Below are 20411 nucleotides of genomic sequence, written 5' to 3'. Positions count from 1 at the left end.
TCAACACGCGTCACTCTTTACGTCTCCTAGGTACAGGAGTCTGTTGTCAACCGCTTCCTGATCTCCAAACACCACTTCATTCTGTCTGATCTGGTCCAGGAGGATGAGGTTCCCAGCATTGGGTAAAGTTCAGCAAACCTTTCTGCTATGTTCCCATCATTCTTGCCTTTCTGATACAGACTCTCCTGTGTTCCAGTTCCCAGGAACTGGCAGGAGAGCAGTTTTGGTTATCATCATATTTTAGTTTGGAAGCCCCCTTAATGTCCCTACATTCAAACAGCCAGTGTTTAAGATTTGTTTTGAAAGCACCAGGAGTATCAATGACAGTACCAAGCCTGTAAATATTATAAAAGTGCTAAACAGCCACACAGTAATGCTTTTTAAAGGTTAAAACAACATTTTTTCAACTCTCGGCAAACAAAGGAACCTTTGATGTACAATGCCTTCAGGGGGTACATATGTTTACTGAATCTTTTGCCTGAGGAATAGTCAGTCCCAGTTCTTTGAGCTGAAATGCTTGGTTTCCCCTTTAGAAATGACTGTCACTGCTTGCTCTCTGTACTCTTGTTTTTTGTATCCGTTTGACTTTTTATTTTATGCTGTGCAGTATTTCATAATTTAACCCGTTTCACTCTTGTTTTTCTTCCGTTTTCCTGGGTTTGCTTTGCCATGTTTATTTAGTGGTACGAGCCCTGGGTATGTGAGAAGGCTCATTTTCTGCCCTCTTTGTATACCTTGTTTAGAATTTGTCTCTTTTTTTGGTCCTTTGCTTCTGTAGTATTCCTTTGTTAGCTGTGCTATGGTCTAGTCTCTCAGTGAAGTGGTGCCATTATTGTTGAACCTGTATTTTCCAAGTGTTTCCATGTGTTGCCGTTGTAACTACTAGATAAGATGAAATATTGATCATTTTTATTCTGAGGCTAAGCCCTTTAATACTGTTTGAGTTTTGATAAGCTTAAAACGTTTGATAAAGCTAACCTAGTATATGTGGTCTGAGCGGATGTTGGAAACCAGAAATGAACGGCCTACATTTGACCATCAGGGTTCTGGGCCTCAACCTGTTCAAGTTAGCTGAACCCAAGCGCCCCCTGAAACCTCAGAGGAAGGAGAGGAAGAAGGTTACCGCCCAGAACCTGTCTGATGGGGATATCAAGGTTCTCGTCAACATCATCCGAGCCTATGACATCCCCATCCGTAAACCCCTGTCCAGGTATGACACTGATGTTACTCCATGTATAAGTATCTCTTTGGGTATAACATCATCAACATCCTTCAGTCACTCTCTAGATAGCATTACCGCATCTCCTCTGACATCATTACTCCTGGCCAGCAATCATGTACTTCTATGGTTCTCTGACTGTTGCCACTTGAAATTCCAGCAAACCCGCAATGGCGTCCAAGTCGGCACGGTCTTTCAAAGAGCCATTTGCAGCTGGACAGTCATCCCAGAGTGCCTTGCAAGGGGGCGACTGGCCTCTCAGTCAAGTATGGGACTTGATACATGTCCTCTTGTCTATTTCTTTCGTGGTCCAAATTATATTACTAATTGCAAACACTTGTGTTTCCTGATATTGCATTAGATGGATTTAAGTAAAGGTAACTTTAAATACACGTGAAATGTATATATGTTCTAGTCACAGATCCGGCCCTTTGTGGAGGTGTCATTCCAGAGGACGGTGTGCCAGACTACGACTGCGGATGGTCCCAATCCCTGCTGGAATGAGGAGCTGGAGCTGCCCTTCAGGTAGATCGCAACACTGTGATGCGTGGACAGCAAAGTTCAGACTGATTTATTGCACGATCCTTAAAAGGAAAGCGATAAAACGGCAGATGCGAATAAAATCACACACACAAAGAGACTGGAAAAATATTGCGTTAAAGCAGACGAAAGTAGATTGCGTTAGTAGCATATTTCCTACTTTGCAACAGTCTGTTGTGTCACCCTAAGGCCCCAAATTAGGGTTAGCAATCTGAGGCTAGGGTTAGAAAATGTATGGCATTTCCAGGCATCAAAATGTGTTTTTATTATATTTCTGGGCCCCCATTGGATGGGAAACCACACTTTAGCTTGCTTTAGTAGCATATTTCCTACTTTGCAACAGCCTGTTGTTCTATCCTAAGGCCACCGAATTAGGGTTTAGTAAATTGAGGCTAGGGTTAGAAAATGCATGGCATGTCCAGGCATCAAAATGTGTTTTTCTGATAGATCTGGGCCCCTGTATGATGGGAAACCATACTTTAGGTTGCATTACTAGCATAATTCCTACTTTGCAACAGCCTGTTGTTTCACCCTAAGGCCCCAAATTAGAGTTAGCAAACTGAAGCTAGGGTTAGGTTTAGGCTAGAGTTAGGGTTTGAAAAAGTATGCATTTGCAGGCATCAAAATATGTTTTTATGATGGTTCTGGGACCCTGTAGGATGGGAAACCACAATTTAGCTTGCTCTAGTAACATTTCATTCTGAGGGATAGCCAACATGGATTTAGGAGAGGTAGGTCCTGTTTAATCTAATTCTCTAATCTAGTTCTTTGAGGCACAAATACATTCAGCAAACTGGTTAAATTTGCAGATGACACCAAGGTGGGTGGTGTTGCAGATACTGAACTAGCAGCACCGAGGCTACAACGGGATATTGATTTAATTAGCAACCTGGCAGATCAAATTTAACGTAGATAAATGTAAGGTAATCCACGCAGGAAGCAGAAATATAAAGTACAGATATTTTATGGGTTCCACTGAAATAAAGGTAACTGATTATGAGAAAGACCTTGGTGTGTATGTTGATGCTTCCATGTCCCACTCTCGCCAGTGTGGGGAAGCAATTAAAAAGGCCAATAGGATGTTGGGTTACATCTCTAGGTGTGTGGAGTATAAGTCAAGGGAGGTGATGCTATGATTATACAATTCCTTGATAAGACCCCACCTAGAATATTGTGTGCAGGTTTGGTCACCATACCATAAAAATGACATTGGTGCCTTGGAAAGGGTGCAACATAGGGCTACAAGAATGATTCCTGGTCTTAGAGGAATGTCTTATGAGGAGAGGTTAGCGGAACTGAATCTGTTGAGCCTCGAGGAAAGGAGACTAAGGGGGGACATGATCCAGGTATATACTGTAAGATTCTACCAAGTCTGGATGCTGTTCAGCCAAATAGCTACTTCAATATCAGTTTAAATACTAGAACTCGTGGCCATAGTTAGAAATTAGTGGGAAAACATTTTAAAATGGATTTGAGAAAGCACTTCTTTACAAAGCGTGTAGAGTATGGAATAGTCTCTCTGTTATTGTAGTGCAAGCTAAAACCCTGGGTTCCTGTAAATCAGAGCTAGATAAGATTTCAACAGCCCTGAGCTATTCGTAGAGATCTCCCCAAACGAGCTTGACGGGTCGAATGGCTTTGTCTCGTTTTGTATATTTCTTATGCTCTTATTTCCTACTTTGCAACAGCCTGTTGTTTTATCATAAGGCACCAAATTAGGGTTAGGGTTAGGCTAGGGTTAGGGTTTGAAAAAGTATGGCATTTCCAGGCATGAAAATGTGTTTTTCTGTTAGTTCGTGACGCCTGTAGGATAGGAAACCACACATTTGCTAGCTTTAAGTAGCATATTATCTACTTTGCAACAGCCCGCTGTTTCACCAAAAGGCCCCAAGTTAGGGTTAGCAAACTGAGGCTAGGGTTAGGGTTAGAAAATGTATGGCATTTCCAGGCATCAGAATGTGTTTTTATGATAGTTCTGAGCAGCCGTAGGAGGGGAAATCACACTTTAGCTTGCGTTAGTAGCATATTTCCTACTTTGCAACAGCCTGTTGTGTCACCCTAAGGCCGTAAATTAGGGTTATCAAAGTGAGGCTAGTGTTAGGGTTAGAAAAACTATAGCATTTTCAGGCATCAAACAGTGTTTTCTTGGCAGTTCTGCACCCCTCTAGGATGGGAAACCACAGTTCAGCTTGCTTTAGTAGCACATTTCCATCTTTGCAACAACCTGTTTTTCCATCCTAAGACCACCAACTTAGGGCTTAGCAAACTGAGGCTAGAGTTAGGCTTAGAAAAACTATGACATTTTCAGGCATGAAGAAGTGTTTTTTGACAGTTCTGGGCCCCTGTATGAACTGGTAATGGAGACAGAGTGCATCGATTACTTAAAGGCAGCTTATAAAAACTTAAATTCCCAAACCGATCAAAATAAATCCAACAACCAGAATTCACACGAGCTTTTATTTTATTCTCATTTCTACTGACCTAACATTCCACACATGGTCTTGTATGAAACCGGTGGAAACACAGGCAGGTTCTCAAAAGGCACCAAGCAAGAACCAACCCATTGCCGGCTCCATTTTGGTGGAAATGAGATATGTGAGGAACACTTTCTTATCAGTGTAGCATAAACTACATGCTTGAAATGTGTTATCTGCCCCACATGTACATTCCATTGCACAAAAGCATCTGCAATATGTGACATGGAATATTATAGCGAGGTATGTAGCAAGTATGAACACTCGCTGGAATAGCCTTTTCATCCTTGATGCCTCCCTAGAGCATATTAATGACATCAGTAACTGAAATGGCTATAGTTCACAGAGTATGTGTGATATCAGACAATGGAAAAATTCAGCCTTGACATGATTTGTGCAATGTGAAATGTAATGGAAGGATAGGCTCAGGATATGCAACTAGAGAACATATCTAACTTTTGAGTTGAAAACAGAAGGGTAAAATTGTAGAAGTACCAATTCACAGTACAAATGATTGAATTTTGTTTTGGGTATATATAGGATATATAGAACAAAATGTCATTTTTATTATTAAATATTCATTTTCTAGCATTGGGATATAAGATTAAAAAGAACAAACATGTAAATGCATAATGTCGTCGGTCTTGGTTCTTTTGTACTTAATTCATCCATCTGATATTTTTCCATTCCTTTAAAAATGACATCTGAATATATCTCGCAAATTGAGAAAATTTCCGTTTTTCAGTTCTGCATAAATGAATTGTGGAGGCTAAAATATCTGCTCCCAGCATTGTTACTGCCTGCTTCCCTACAGTGCCCCCAACGGTGACTACAGCACATCTAGCCTCCAGTCAATGAAGGACGAGGTCTTCATAAACATTTTCGATGAGATGGTGTTTGACATAACAGAGGTCAGTGTGGAGCAATTTATGTTTATGTTTGGTTTCAACATTGGTGGCAACCAAATCAGCTCAAACCCCCACCCCCCTAAACACAGATAGTACTCCCTCAGTATTGGTAGAGACATGTCCCTACCATCCAGAAATGTCTTGACTGGTCACTTGGGTCAAGCTCTCCTGAAGAGCTTGGGGAACTTCACCCTCGCAGGGACAACTGGAGAATTTACTCACCCTAAGGTTAAAAGTAGATGTGAAGAGTCAAAGCATTGGCCTGCAAGCTAGATCCAGACCACATCTTTTTTTAATCATTACTAACTCTGGCTCAACAGTTTGACCTCCTAGCCCGTGGTCCCCAGGTTGAGTTTGAGATTCTTGCCGTAGATCCTCGGTCTTTGGTCCGGTCTTTTCAATAGAAGGGTTATTTTCTTGTTAAAGACAGGTTGTACATATTAGCCACTCGTAATTGAATCCAGAGCACTACTATTCAGTCGGGGCATTGGTTCTTGATATAGACAGATGGACCCATTTCCACAGGATGAGCGGGAGCGGGGCAGTTCTGTGCACACACGAATCGAGAGGCACTGGCTTGGCTCTGTCAAGATTCCCTTCAGCACCGTCTACCTCCAGTCAAGGGTAAGGCACTCTATCATACACCCACTCAGTTCTGAGAAGATCCCTTTTAACACTACAGGCAGACTGATAACGCTGAGATGAATGAGTCAATATACCTACAGAATACTGATAAATATTCCTTCCAGATTGATGGCACGTTCAAGGTTCAGAGCCCAGCCGTGCTTCTAGGCTATAGTAAGGAGCGTAGTCTGGCCAGCGAGGGAGGCTATGACGCAGTGCGCTGCCTGAGCGAGGGCTCCTTCATCACCCTCTTCATCACCATCCAGCCTCAGCTCATCCCTGGGGAGAGTGTCAGGGAAAGAGTAAGCCTTTTCTTTCTGCGTTGAGCTTTCTGCCTCTGTGACTTCAGTAATACAGTGGACTGTGATCTTTAGTAAAGCGGTCTTTTCTTGCATTACTTAATATTCCTGTGTGCAGTGTTTCTGTTATGTTTAGCACCTGAAGTCTGAAATATTTGGTAGCTGTTATCACGTCACTCATATGTTGTTTTATTCCTACTATTCTGCTGCCATTATTAGATGAAGGAGATCAAGGTAACTCTCTTAGGTCAGCAGAAAACAGCCCCCCGTTTTGGTGGGGTTTTCTTGCAGTTCCATGATTCCTGACTCACTGATTGGTAGACCCATTCGATGGATCGTTACTATTGGTTCACTGATTGATGGACTGTTTTTTTTTTTTGTCTTAATGTCTGTCAAATGGATATTGATGGAGTTCTTCACTGCTTTATAACCATTAGAAAAGTGCTGATTGGTGCACCTACATAATGTTCACTAGCCCATGGCTTAATTTGCATGCAGCTGTCCAGTAGCACAACCGCAGGAAAATGTGGTATTTGTGTCATTAGGAGCCAACACTGGAGGTTCCCATTACCTATGGGGCTACGAAAACTTAGGAACTAAACATCTGTAGCGGAGCCTATTAACCTGTGATACCATTCTGACTCTAACTACTACCCCATTCCTGTAGTTTGATACCCAGGAGGAGGAAAGGCTGTTGCAAGCAGCTGAGGTCTTCCAGCGGGATGCAGCTCTGTGCTTTCCCGGCCGCCCCTGCATCACCACGGTCATCGACATCAATGGGAGGGCTGTGTTTGTCACCCGCTACATCCGTGCTCTGAGCCCACCACAGGAGCTGCTGGATGCTTTTCCTAACAGCCCCCAAGAAACCATGGTAGGAGGCGCTAGTCTTCTGTGAACTATGTAGATCACTGCCTAGTCACAAGCCTGTAAAAATGTTCTGGCCTGGTCTGCTTCTGAATCTTTGTATGAGTATTGATGGGGATTTGTTGATATGTTCTGGATGACTGGGTAATAATACTAGATAATACTACTGAAAAGCATGAAAGATCCTGACTATGTGATTTCCCCCACCCAAAAACCCCAAAGGATCTGGTGGCACGCTATGTCTCCCTCATTCCCTCACTGCCAGACAGTGTCTCCTTTGCTGGGATTTGTGACATCTGGAGCACCTGTGACGTGAGTGAATTCTCGCCATCTGGAAGTTTGATGGTCAAACAGCAATTAGTGCTACACACAATATAGATTCAGTTGTGAGATTCAAGGAATCAGTGGTAATGGACTAAGCAGTTGCAGAACTGCAGAATGGCAAGTTCTGAGGGATAAACAGCTCCAAATGATGAATTACAACTTTCCACTCAAAGGTTTGTCATTTTGCTATCCCTTAGCAATTCCTGACATTGCTGGCAGGTGATGAGGAGGAACACGCTGTACTGTTGTGCAACTACTTCCTGTTCATGAAGAAGAAGGCGTGGCTCATCATTGGCACGGCAGTTCCAGAGGTGGGTGGAGGCCTGGGGTTTTAGGGGTAAAGGCAGACAGTCTCATAACTTGATGTTTGGTTAGACAAATGTTGGAAGAGTGGGTTATAGAACCTTTGACAAAACATCAAGTTTGGGAACTTACTACATGGACATCAGGTAAAGTTTTTGAGTTTGGCTAAAGCAAGCCTATTGCGACTCCAAGGAACTCTCCATGAAAATAATTTCTCCAACCTCAGGGTCCCACAGCATATGTGCTGACCTACGAACAAGGGCACTACCTAATCTGGGATCCCAGCAAGGGCCAGTACTATGGCCAGTATGACACCTTCTGCCCTCTTCAGACTGTGGGCTGCCTGATAAATGCTGACAATGTAAGTACCTGCTAGCTAGATAGAGGTGGATATGACAAAGGTTTTTCAGCAGGAAGATTTTTGAACATCATGCATGTAGGTGTATTGAATACTACAAGACATCCAAGAGTTATACCGCCTATGGTTAACTGCTAATAGTTGGATTTTAGATTGCATATTTTGCATCTACAGTATAAGGTTACCTCACCCATAGAGATTGTTCTTTATTTTTGGTACACAGGTGTGGTTCAACCTGCAGCCCTATGACGCCCCAATGAGAATGAGTTTTGATGTCACTAGGTCTAAACTGTGGAAACCATTCTTCTCCAGGGCTTTTCCCAATCCTGGGCTTTCCAGCGTGCAGGTAAGGAGGCACAGGGACCCACACCCCTAAACAGATAGCGTCCCATTTCCGACCTTGGATCAGCATTGCATGGACGTCCTTCCACAGCAAGCAGGTCTAACAATTGTCCGCATAGGACTGCCCATCTCCACAACCTCCAGCTCTCTTGGCCTAAGATTCCTCAGCTTATAGATGTGTCAAGTAGACTGAACCTCATTTCAACTGTCAAATAGCTGATCTCTTTATGCTGATACATAACGAAAAATCACCCACAGGTGCCAATATGCAACACCTGAGTTTTGTATCATACACTGGGGCTGCTAGGTCGAGTCTCAACTGCTATTTCATACCAGACTTTTTATTTGGCAGCCCGAGGAGATAGCTTACAATCGACCAGACAAGGCAGCTGCTGCTGAGCTACAGGACAGGTGAGACTCATGCGCAATCACATACTCAAACCTGCATTCAAATGCCACAAACCTATTCCCTTTTATATAGATTAGCTATTTCACTTGCGTGGGATCATCCAAGATTTGATTTGGGCTTATTGCTTTTTCCACCACAAGGCACAGGATCTTAATTCACATAACTGATGTTTTAGAACAGGAGTGGGAAACCTGATCCATGGAGGGCCGGTGTGAGTGCAGGTTTTTGGGATGGCCACTCAATAAGCCAATAAAAATGGGTCCCCAGGACTGGAGTTGAGAACCACTGATTTATTATTGGCTGATTGAGAGGTCATCTCAAAAACCTGCACCCAGACTGGCCCTCCATGGATCAGGTTCCCCACCCCTATTTTAGAAAAAGGAGGAAACGTTCTTTACACCACACCTCACAGGATCGAAAAGGTTCTGAAAGAGAAGATAATGGAGTGGCGGCCCCGGCACCCAACCCGCTGGAACCGTTACTGCACCTCAACGCTACGCCACTTCCTGCCCAAGCTGGAGCTGAGTGGTGGGAGGGACGTGGGTGAGGAGCACCGACTGGAGCTGCACAACTTGCTGGGTGACTACAGGGTGAGTCTGGGAAGGGTGCTGCTTCAAATGGATGCCCCTGAGGTTCCAAGGGTGTGATCAGCTTCCTTTTATTAGCTACAGTACCAGTCAAAAGTCTGAATGCCTGTTTTATTGCATTTTTCTCTAAGCTGTTATTCAGCTTATAGTAAGCTGCCTCAGCGCAATTAAGTAACATCAAATGTTGAACACTTCTCTTGGTAATTACATTCTCAAAATCTTACTCTTCAAAATAACCTCCTTTTGCTTTAATGACAGCATTGCATACTCTTTGCGTTCTTTCAACCAGCTTCCAGATGTAGCCACCTGGAATGCTTCAACAGTCCTAAGTGACTTTCTATGAGTCCTGGGCCTAAATTGGCTTCCTTGCTTTTACTCTTCACTCTAGCTCTATAGGGTTTAGGTTTGGGGGTTGTGAGGGCCAGGTCATCTGTGCCAGTATTCCATTACTTTCCTCCTTCACAAGATGGTACATATTACATAACCTTAGTGTACTCAGTATTGTCGTCTTGTTGGAAAAAAAACATGATTTTCAGTAGGAGTGTCAAGACTTGACTGGTATCTTCTGAGCTGATCAACTCAACCAGCGTGTAGGGGGTTTCGTCCACAATCTGCATCAAGGCCATGTCTTTCAATTCTATCCACAGATCTCAGGGTTCCCCCTACACATGGCCTTCTCAGAATTGCACCCCCTTATGGAAATGGTCTACAGCACAGGTGTGCACAACGTTGAAGCCCCCAGCATTGAGTTTGCTCTTGCAGTCTATGTCCACCCCTACCCCAGCAGTGTGCTCTCGGTCTGGGTGTACCTGGCCTCACTTGTCCGCACCAGATAAGAGTTGGGCTTGATATTATATAACCATTTTTTGTAACAAAGCTATTTAATACAATGATTAAAGCAGTACTTTAATAAGCAGGACTATATCCCATTTTTCCTAAAATTCTAATAAAGGTGTTTTCCTCCTCATAGCATTCAAAAACAAACATTTTAAATCAAGATACTTTTATTGTTCTGTATTTGAGGACTTTTCCCCTCAAGCAAATTTATCATGCAATATTTATTTGAACAAGCAAATGTAGTTCCCAAGTTCCTATTTCCATCAGAGGTGGTGAATAAAAAAATCCCAGGGACACAGATTTCTCTTAAACACCGTGATTAGACCAAAATTCACAGATTAGTCCAGGAGTAACAAGGAATTTTGACACAAAACAATGAAGCCTGTTGCCCATATTTTTGTTAGAACAAAAGGGCCCAACCCCACAGTCCCTCTGAGGACTGACAGTAGACAAACAGCTCTCGATTCAAGTTGACTCCTGCCCAGACACCTTGAACAGAACATCTGTAGAGGGCAAACAGAACTTAAGGGCACTCAGACTTCAGCCCAGTTGTCCTCCAGTACAGTTTCATTTACCTTCAAAAGCTAGGGAGATGGGTGCAGTATACTTCACCCTTTTCTGATCACATACCAACTTAGCTTAGAGGACACCAATGCTGAAATGGCATTTCTCATTTTTCTTGGCTTCTAGTCAGCGTATATTTGCTTCCCCCCCCCCCCTGGAAACTACAGTGAAAGGAGGCTCACGCTGCCAATCAGCGTGAAACAGAATGAGTTTAATCACCCGAAACCATAAGCAGCGAGGAGTGAGCCCACCTCTCCTAATTCCGTGTCCACCCATAGTAACGTGGTAAATACTGCAGCACTGGTTATGCACATAAATGACAGACTCAAACCATCACACTTGGATCATTGCAAGTAAAACAAAAGTCTAAAATTTAAAAGGGAAGGGAAACACACTAGTTTACTCTCCCCTTCCCCTGCCATGACTCAAAGATGTAAAATCTGGGGGACAGGATGACAGGGTAACAATTTTGCCTTGTTTCACAGATGAAAACAGCAGAAGGTGAGAAATGACAGCAAATGATATTCCTAGGTTAAAGTGCAAGTGAGGAGCCAATGAGAGGGGAGCTATGCCAAGCAGGGGGCGGGGCTCACTCCCCTGAGCAGCAGCAGGCCCTGAAGCCACACTGCAGGTTCTGACAGCCGCTGGCTGTGTCGGCATGGGGTCCTGGAGAGGGAAACAGAGGCAGGAACAGCACAGTTAGGCTCCACCGCTTTGCGCTCAGGCAGAAACTGAACTAGCAGCTGTTTGTCCCCTGTGGGAAACAGCCATCCTGAGATGTACAGACTGATAAGTAAAAACATGACACCCAGAGCATCCAATTCAACCTCTGCCATATTACTGGAGAAAATCTGTTTTGAAATAAAATAGCTAAATGTGGAAATATATAGCTAGCAGTGGGATACTGTTCCCATCCTTGGATCGAACCATGCAGCCATCATATTATAGGTCAGATCCATCAACTGCCGCTACTATGTATGACGCGTATGAAAATCCTTAGTCCAGCTACATATCTGATTCTAAAGTTTACATCTAACTAATTAAAAGACAACTGATAACTCTGCATAACGAAAAGCAGTCTCATCAAATAATTCAGACTGAACCTGACCTTTACCCTTTAGGATTTGCTGCTCCTGTAGAGTGGTCATTACTTACCTTTAAATGTCACCTTTTCTGCATGCTACAAAGGGGCTGTTAAACGACGTATTACATTTCGATAAGGGGAACAGACACATGAAAGCACATAGAACATTAAGTACAGCTGCCTCATTACAAGTATGCACATTAGTATACTCAGCCCATTTGATTGTACCAGAATAATGCTCAGCTTAAGTACTTTTGCTTAAGTAAATGCACAAAACACTGACTGTTCTTGCTGACTGCCCACAGTACATTTGCCCAATACATACAGCTTCACTAGTGCACACTTGGAGAAGTGTACACTACGCAGTATTACACTATATACTTCATAGTACCAAAAAGCTATGGTCATCAGCACCACACCATTTCATCTGTTGGCTTTTCCCCCCACCCATAACCACAGCACTGATTGCCAAGTGTGTGTGTGTGTGAGTGAATGCATGACCATTGGAGTACAGTTCTGGAAAAAGCCTACTAGAGAGTGAGGTAGTAGAGAGACTGCGTTACCATTGATGTTGTTGCAGTAGTAGAAGTGCTCGTCTTCAAGGGAGGGGCAGACCAACACAAGTTCCTGAAGCCCCATCCCTGTGATGAGGAGGCAGCCAGACAGGTTGAGATGCTTTAGGTGAGGAAGACCTCCATGCTGAGAAAGCAGCCTGCAACACACATAGTCCAGGCTAAAGGTTCAGGATACACACAAACACACACACGCACGTTTATCACTGTAGAAACACAATTCCAAGCACCATCCGAACTGAATCCCAAAAATATGATTAACAAGTTTTTCTGTCTACTTTAAAAACTGAAACCAAAATTTATTTCACCTCATGGAACACCCCTAGAAGGTTTGGGAAAACATGCACACACATACCCACCTGGAGAATTCAATCAGGCTGAACGTTCAAATAATGAAATTAACACCGACAGAAACGCTTTAAACCATACTGGTTTCATGTGTCCAAAGCAAACTCCTCCAATTCATAAAACATAACACGACCATTTGGTGCTTGGTGGTGTCAAAGATTTGGATAAAATCTACCCTGTAGGTGCTCACATGTTCATGTTGTTTATTAACCAAAGTGATAACAGCATTATTGGCACAACTCAGAAATTCCACCACATCCCCTCTTATCTTGTGTTTAGTGGGAGAGGTGTGACCACCTCAATAAAACAATCTAGAACTGGCCAGGACTGATGAGTTTTTGAAAGATATATGCATGTTCTAAAACCTGTTGGTCTTTCAAACTGCATTCAGATTAGCTACTTGTATAAAGACAATACTTCTGCAGCCAGTTTGATTAAACACTGCCACACCTGGCCAATTCAAGATACAGACTATAAGCCAGAAGGAGGCTCCTGCCTAATTGGCCCCTGGGGGGTGGGGTTTGCAAACAGGCAAAGCTACAAATTCACTCTACAGTAGGACCTCAGATGCAGCCTCAGTGCAGATTCAGGGGGACCTCTTACCAAAAAAAAAGCTCTGTGGAGACCCTGGGACAGGGGGGGGGGGGTCTTACCTCAGGCCAAGGTCAGTGACACGGAAGCATCCAGAGAGGCTAAGGAAACGCAGCCGCCGGAGAGACTCTGGGTTTCTAGTCCTTTGGTCACCAGGACCCTGGCATTTAGTCCGAAGCCTGCTGGGCCCCATGGGGGCCTCCCAGAGCGTCTCCACAGTCCTCGGGGCCTCCCAGACCCCACAGCAGGAAGAGTGCCCACACCATGCCGACTCCCCCATAGTGACATACTGAGGCCAGCACGGGGTGCTGCTGTTAGTCCTGAAGCCCCGCCTCCTGCAGCAGCACACTCCACTGGCAGGCGGTGGGCTGAATTGAGCCCCTCTTCTCCCATCGGGGTTGCGCCTCCACTCGGCCACATCCTCGATGTCAGGAGGGGGCATGGGGTCCAGTACCCAGACGTGCATGGGGACACTGACCAGGCTCCCAGGCCCCCGTTTAAAGACCAGGGCCTGGCGAGCCCCAACTCCACCCTCACAGTTGGGGCCCGCGGGCAGGTTGATTGGCACCTCCGGCTTGCGCAGGTCCCGCAGTTCCCCCAGGCCCAGGGACAGCTTCTCCAGGGTCAAGTTTGTGATATTTTCGCACCCTGACAGGTCAATGTGCTCCAGGAGACCACAGGCACCCGCACTCTCCCAGCTGGGGGGGAATTCACAAGGAGCACCACAGTCAGTCAGAGATTCCCCAACATAAAATGCTCCACCAAAGGCCACAGGAAATCATGCCTTCCAATGGCCATTTTCATATTCACCCACTAATTTATTACAATCTTCATGTATTATGCTTATTTATTTTTATACAGAAATTGTATGTCGTAATGTGAATTATGTATTTTTTGTCTGTTTTTGTAGCTGTGTACAGTGCAGTCTGTAACTACAAGCAACTTTCTCCGGAATAATAAAAGTATTATGATTCTGATAAACACACAGCCTTGTGTGTTCGCGTAAAAGATGTTAAAAAGGAAGCACTGCACATCCAACATGTCATTTATGGGGATCAGCTTGTCAAACATCCACGGGGCCAAACAACAAGTGGACGACTGCCTGACCTGTCAAAGGCAGAGTCTGTGATGTCCGTCTGGGTGAGGTCCAGGTGCACAAGGTTGGGACAGAGGCTGAGTATTTGCCGTACCTAGGCACACACACAAGGTCAAACAGTCAAACATGAAAAGGCACAGAATCTGCCAGTGGTTCATACCACATCACAGTTCTCAGAGTGCACCACAATAGCTTTTTTTTTTAAAAACTCCTATAAAACTAATGACATCATAGAGTGTAATAAGTATAAATGCTACAAAAAACAACATATTTAACTAGGTCCAGAAGGGGCAGAATGAAGTCACATATAGACCATATAGTTTTTAACTCAAAACTGATCTAGAACTTTTGCTTAAGCCCCCAACTAAAGAAAAAAAAAGCAAAATAAGCCCTAAAAGGATTCCTACCTCAGTTAAGACAAGCATTACCAGCACAGGTGGTGAAAAGTTCAAATCAGGCTGATGCATTAGGATTAAGGGAAACATAAAATAGAAAAAAGTATGCTACCATCTTGCTGGAGACAGCGGAGCTGTACGCCAGGACAATCGACTTGACGGAGGGTCCAACGGCTGGTAGGAGGTACTGGATCATCCCATTCAGCAGCCTCTTCTCCCTCTGGACCACGCTGATGGCCACAGAGTCCGCTCCAGCTTCCTCTGCAGAGTGAGCAGTGATAGAATGAGGAAATGCAACCAGCTGCAAGGCATGATGGCAGATTCCCAAGTAGACAGTGCAAGACCAGTAAAGCAGTGGCGGGCATCCTCATTCCACTGAAATCTGTTTGGATTAATGCGGTAATTTGACACAACCCTGTTTCAAATATGGCTATAGCACAGCAGTATCTGGAAAGGTTGTTATGGCAACACCAAGGACATATTCCAAATATAGGTGTGAAGCATCATCCCAGAACTACCTTTTTTTTTAACTAAAGAAATACTTTCACAGCATGCCACCAAATCTCTCAGAAAACTTTTATATAAACAATCTTATATTTCATTAGTATTTTCCTTAACCAAGGGTATAAAGGCTGTAACTCAGCCCCCCAGCTTTCAAGGCACAAGTCCAAACCACCATGCTGCCAGTATGGTACGATGCCTTATGCTCACACAATGCAGAATGGCGCCCCCTAGGTGCTCCTCACCTGACTCGTCAACATCAGCATCCTCATCCCACTCCTGATAGGCCCGCCCCTCATCCTGACGACTCTGCACCCATTCTTCATCCGGCTCCTCGTCCAAATCCCCAGGGGGACCGCAGCAGTAGTCACCTGAAAGATGTCACATTTCAGCATTGTGTGCGCTTGCCAGACACCAGTCTGTGACTGATGCCCCTCAACACTACAACATCTACAAGGCCAAGGTATAAGCAGATCCACAGCTGTGCATATCATCCAGTTAAACAGCAGATAAGAGCAAAGTCAATTCAGCCCCTCACCTCTAGCCCAGCGCACAGGGTACAGGTGTTTCCACAGTGACCCCATCTTGGTCAGGCGGGACCAGGAAGTGCAAACCTGGCTGCAGCGGCCCAGGTCTTCAGGGGTCAGGTACTGGAACAGTTTCAGCAGAACCTCGGGAGGCAGCTGGGAGATGTGATCCAGCTTTTTCGAATCCTTCTCGGATTCTGGATTAAGAGCCACAGTAAAAGCTTAGAGTCACAATGAGCATCACAGTGGAATAAACCCAACACCCAGTTTGCACGGTAGGGCATCTTTATCAAAGGACTAGAAACCTGTGGTCCTGGAGGACAATGGTCCTAATGATAACCACACATAGGGAAATGGACAGATAGGAGGCAAAAGGAGAAATCAACAGGCCTTATAAGACTCCAGGGATGGAAAAAAAAAAAACTGGACAAGGCAGTGAGTGACTTATGTTCAGGAAAATGATGGAGGTACCTACAAAAGGGCAACAGAACAATGCTACTCTACAACCTATCTAAAGACAAAGCAAGCAAGATCTGCAGTGGATGTGAACACTTTACTTTGGGATTAACTTTCCATGAGCATCCTCCCTGGCCCCACCTCTGACCCCTGATTCTCACCCTCATCCCACTTCTCGTGCACCGAGTACTTGAAGGCACGCTGCAGCTCCTGGGCCTGACTCCACAGATCGAGCACCTTGAGGGGGGCGCTTCCCCGTCGGTCCCGGTGCTCTGCCATCACCTGCTGCTTGATGGCCTTCAGCTCCTCATAAGTGAAGTACTGCATCAGCATGGGCTGGAACACCTGAGGAGAGGTGGGCGAGCATTCACAGACACGCTGGCAGATAAGGAGGCTGTCACAGACGGACATTCACAGTCACTACGACCAGACAGACACACAGGCCTGCAGGCAGACAGGTATACACAAGGAGGGGTGCGCTCCTGTGGTTTGTCCAAACACTTTCCCTTCACTCTATTTTTAATTAGGCATATTTTACATCTATGCTCAAAAATCTGGTCTGTTCAGGACTCTCAGAGACAGCCTCTGGCCACATACCTCCTCCTCCTCCTTCATATGGGGAAGGAAGTCCTGGGTGAAGGCATCCAGCCGCTCCTTCAGCTGTTGGGCGTAGTTCAATTGTTCATACTCATTCTGCAGTGTGAGGCAAAAGCAAACAAATTTGTGCTGCATCATATACCAACAACCAACATACAGACAGGTCGCAAAGAACACAAAAGCACAGACAGGACAGAAACTCTAATGAAAGTAAAAGACTGAGTGCATTAGTCAACTGCAGGGGAAACAAACCATGCCTCAGGTCATCACTGATGGGATGTCAGCACTCACCCTAACCAAAAGGGCTAAGCCACAAAGTCTAAGGAAGACAACCACAACCACCCCACATCCGCTAACAGCTTCTGACCCCAATAAGGCTCTTCTTGAATGCCCTCCAGACAAATGCTGGCAATTTCCCCAGTGTTTTACCTTTTGGGGTTTACCTCTTCCCAGCAAAGGCAAAGAAATTTCCTGGATTGAGACACATGGCTATTTGTACACTGGTGGAATGAGGCAACATTTGGGCTATATAAATGAAGGTGGAGCTTGTCCAGAAAAGACATTAAAGAATGGAGAACAAGTATGAAGCAAATCGACTTTCTCCAGCAATCACAATACCGAAAAGCAGAAAATGATAGTTAAAGGACTTAATTGTATAATTTTACATAGATTCCAACCCCAGCAAACGCAGAAAACCCAATAAACGTTACTATACTTGGCAAAAATCGGGATTTCCGGGGTCTGTAGCCAAGTCCCACCTGAAGCTTGCTTCAAACTCTAATTCCCTAAGCACTAGGCCCCCTGTGGGCACTGAAGAGTTAATTGAGACCAGCATAACCACCAGCCAATTACATAAAAAACAAACTCCAGCAGAGAATTCAGACCCAGTCCTGACAACATACTCACCAAAAACCTGCCGGTACTGATGCACACAATGAATGATGCTCATATTTTCCACCATATATCCAGATTTAAGAGTCACAAACTGAATCAAACTTAAAATGTGCTATAAATACTGTGGCTTCTGCAGCCGGATATGGTACCACAGCCGGCACATCACTTTACAAAAACTGTTGCGTATTCCAGTTACCGTTCATTGTGAGCACAGAACCACTTCCAGCAGTTTTCTGGACAGCCAGCTATTCTAGCAGCACTAAGACGGGACTTAATTAATCATTACACTTCCTCTGGACGCTAAGTTGACACAGCCAATAATACAGACAACATAGTGTGAAGTGACTGCTTTAGAAAACACCATAAGAGTACCACCAGCATACAGAAGCAGAAGGATTCATTTCGTAACCATTTTTCAATACAGGCAAGTCTTCCTCTGTTGCAAAGCCATAAATTCAGGTTTGAAAAAAATGAAACCGGAGGATATATAAACTGGCATAAATCTAATTCCTAAAAGTCCTATGTAGGGCACACATAGACAACAGGTCATTTAAAAGCTCCAATTCATTGCAAGCCTTTACACTGCAGGAGAAACACATGCCATTTCCATACACACAGCACTAGGTGGGAACCAAACATATGTTCTTATGTTCTTATAAAATCCTGGAGGTGAAAGGCTGCAGTGTTAAACATTAGGGACACTTTAATACAGGACTGTACCCAGGCTAAAGGCCAGGAGCCTCTGCCAGAAGGGGTCTCAACTAACCTTGTTCAATAAAATTTTAAATCTAGTTTCCACCCATCCCATATTGGAAAGAAAATGCTGTGTCCCTTTTTGAACCAATAAGGGACTAAGGGGACATAATTTGTTTGGTATTTTCAGGTCAGGACCAAAATGCAGTTTAATCCAGGCCAAACACCCAAACATATTTTTATCATCAGGGATGCCCTCTGGAAAAGAACTACACCACAGAAAAGAACAGGGGGCTCACTGACAACAAATGGACCCCAGAGGTCTCTGACCATATTAATGTGGCTCTGCCCTGTTCTGTAAGCATTAACACAAGTGGATACGATCCAGACCTTGACACCACGCAACCCCTTCTCAAACAGTGTCAGCATCTCAGACAGCTTGTTGTCAGAGTGCACATTGTAGACAGTGCGGCTGCGCTCCTGCAGCAGCCCGATGATGTAGTCGTTCTCGATCTGTTCGTGCATCTTGAACTCCTTGAAGGTGGCGCACAGCGACTGCAGAAACGAGCGGAAGTCGTTGTTGTTCGAGAAGTTGGTCTTTGACAGCTGAAAAGGGGACCAGAATATGTTAACAGATTATTATCTACCCACTTAGACATTTACACACCATTTAACAAGCTTCTAACCAGCAGCTATAACATCAGGTGAGGTAAAACTGATGATCCAAATAATCACATAAGAGGGTGGCAGAGGCATTTAGCCAATGGTTTAATACCAGAGCCAGTAACCCATCTTTTGTGCAGGTTTTTAGTTCCTAAAAAACTCCATTTTATGTGTCACCTTAACCAAAAGTCAATCACTATGTTAAATCATCTGCATATTAATATTTGATCTCGTGTGCATGACTACCCAAGTATACCTTTTATAAAGTTTTCTTGCCTTGATTGAAATACCCTTTACAATTTAACCTCAATTTAAAATCAAACTTTAAGTATCAGTCAGTATCCAACGTATCCAGTACCTAAGGCAATTAATCGTACGAAAAGGGGCAGAAATTGCAGCCCCTCCCCACCCACCCACCCACCCACCCACCACACACACACACACACACACACACACACACACACACACACACACACACACACACACACACACACACACACACACACACACACACACACACACACACACACACACACACACGATTCACATCTAGCGAATAATAACGCCGTCCTCTGGGGCAATAGATTCATGGCTGTTGATTTTCTTAAACTAATCTGTTACCGGAAGAGTAAAGCTTTAACTAACCTACTACGTCAGCCAACTGGTAAACGAACACAGACCAACTGCAAGTTGGCGATCTTCCGACATTGCACTGTTAGTGCAAACTGTCGTTAACCCAATACACACATGTACTCTGAAAAAGACAACACTAATGGAATACACGTAAAAATAGTTTTACTAAATAAATGACTACGTGTGGCATGTATGAGGTTACCTACCGAACACATAACAGTGACATAACAGGGATATACTAGCATTTAGCTTCACGGCTAAAATCAAGTGACGTTTTTCCAATTTTGCAGCAGAACCTACAACACAATTTAACACGACTGAATAGAAACAATATTCAATATGATATTATGAGTTAAACTGCATTGTTAGCTTGATTTTAAGCCAGCAGGGTAGTACACCGCTAATATTTGGGGACTGAACGCAGCCCCTTTGCTTTAGCAGCTGCTAGTCCGCTGCGCAATCTGCGTAGGATAGCAGTGTTTTACATCTTTGCTTCTTTTTCTTCTCTCAGTGAGCCAGCCCGGTATAAAAAACAATTTGCGTTAAGACTCCATTACCTTCTCACAATAAAGGCCCACTAACTGCTTCATTCGCCAGTGTGGGCCTGTGAAAACATCCACCTCGTCTGGAAAGGGAGCCATCTTCACGCCATGGAAACCGAAATAACTCTGCTGTTTACTGTTGCCGTCGTAAGCTTTTCGCGGAAGAG

At 44.3% G+C, this 20411-nt stretch overlaps 2 protein-coding genes across 11 annotated transcripts in view; one reads left to right on the top strand and one right to left on the bottom strand.

Moving 5' to 3' along the window:
• Nucleotides 1-12247, top strand: part of cc2d2a (coiled-coil and C2 domain containing 2A) — a 27635-nt gene extending 15388 nt beyond the window's left edge. For 7 of the 9 annotated variants that reach the window (XM_072712718.1, XM_023823778.2, XM_023823780.2 and 4 more), the window contains exons 24-39: nt 31-122; nt 1043-1210; nt 1380-1485; nt 1635-1744; nt 5048-5144; nt 5667-5765; nt 5891-6067; nt 6284-6298; nt 6732-6935; nt 7151-7240; nt 7450-7563; nt 7782-7916; nt 8137-8259; nt 8608-8666; nt 9077-9254; nt 9899-12247. In XM_072712718.1, coding sequence (XP_072568819.1) covers nt 31-122; nt 1043-1210; nt 1380-1485; nt 1635-1744; nt 5048-5144; nt 5667-5765; nt 5891-6067; nt 6284-6298; nt 6732-6935; nt 7151-7240; nt 7450-7563; nt 7782-7916; nt 8137-8259; nt 8608-8666; nt 9077-9254; nt 9899-10087 — 1956 coding nt within the window. In that variant the 3' untranslated portion in view covers nt 10088-12247. The remainder of the gene's footprint in view (nt 1-30; nt 123-1042; nt 1211-1379; nt 1486-1634; nt 1745-5047; nt 5145-5666; nt 5766-5890; nt 6068-6283; nt 6299-6731; nt 6936-7150; nt 7241-7449; nt 7564-7781; nt 7917-8136; nt 8260-8607; nt 8667-9076; nt 9255-9898) is intronic. The other 2 variants (XM_072712724.1, XM_023823781.2) reach the window with 1 other exon arrangement.
• On the bottom strand, nt 10238-20411 carry fbxl5 (F-box and leucine-rich repeat protein 5). 2 transcript variants are annotated; one of them, XM_023823792.2, is made up of 11 exons: nt 20260-20411; nt 18797-19012; nt 16820-16915; nt 16384-16567; nt 15778-15963; nt 15485-15610; nt 14851-14999; nt 14355-14437; nt 13310-13945; nt 12300-12448; nt 10238-11318 (listed from the first exon to the last, which is right to left on the bottom strand). In XM_023823792.2, exons 1-11 carry the CDS (start codon nt 20341-20343, stop codon nt 11242-11244), a joined length of 1986 nt encoding a protein of 661 aa, XP_023679560.2. In that variant the 5' UTR covers nt 20344-20411; the 3' UTR covers nt 10238-11241. The 2 variants fall into 2 exon arrangements, with proteins under 2 accessions (XP_023679560.2, XP_023679559.2); XM_023823791.2 differs by having other exon boundaries at nt 10238-12448.

Source organism: Paramormyrops kingsleyae, chromosome 1 (assembly GCF_048594095.1).
Source record: "Paramormyrops kingsleyae isolate MSU_618 chromosome 1, PKINGS_0.4, whole genome shotgun sequence".
Taxonomy (NCBI): Eukaryota; Metazoa; Chordata; class Actinopteri; order Osteoglossiformes; family Mormyridae; genus Paramormyrops; species Paramormyrops kingsleyae.
The sequence above is the reverse complement of the archived record's forward strand: the minus strand, read 5'-3'. Positions and strand labels throughout refer to the sequence as shown.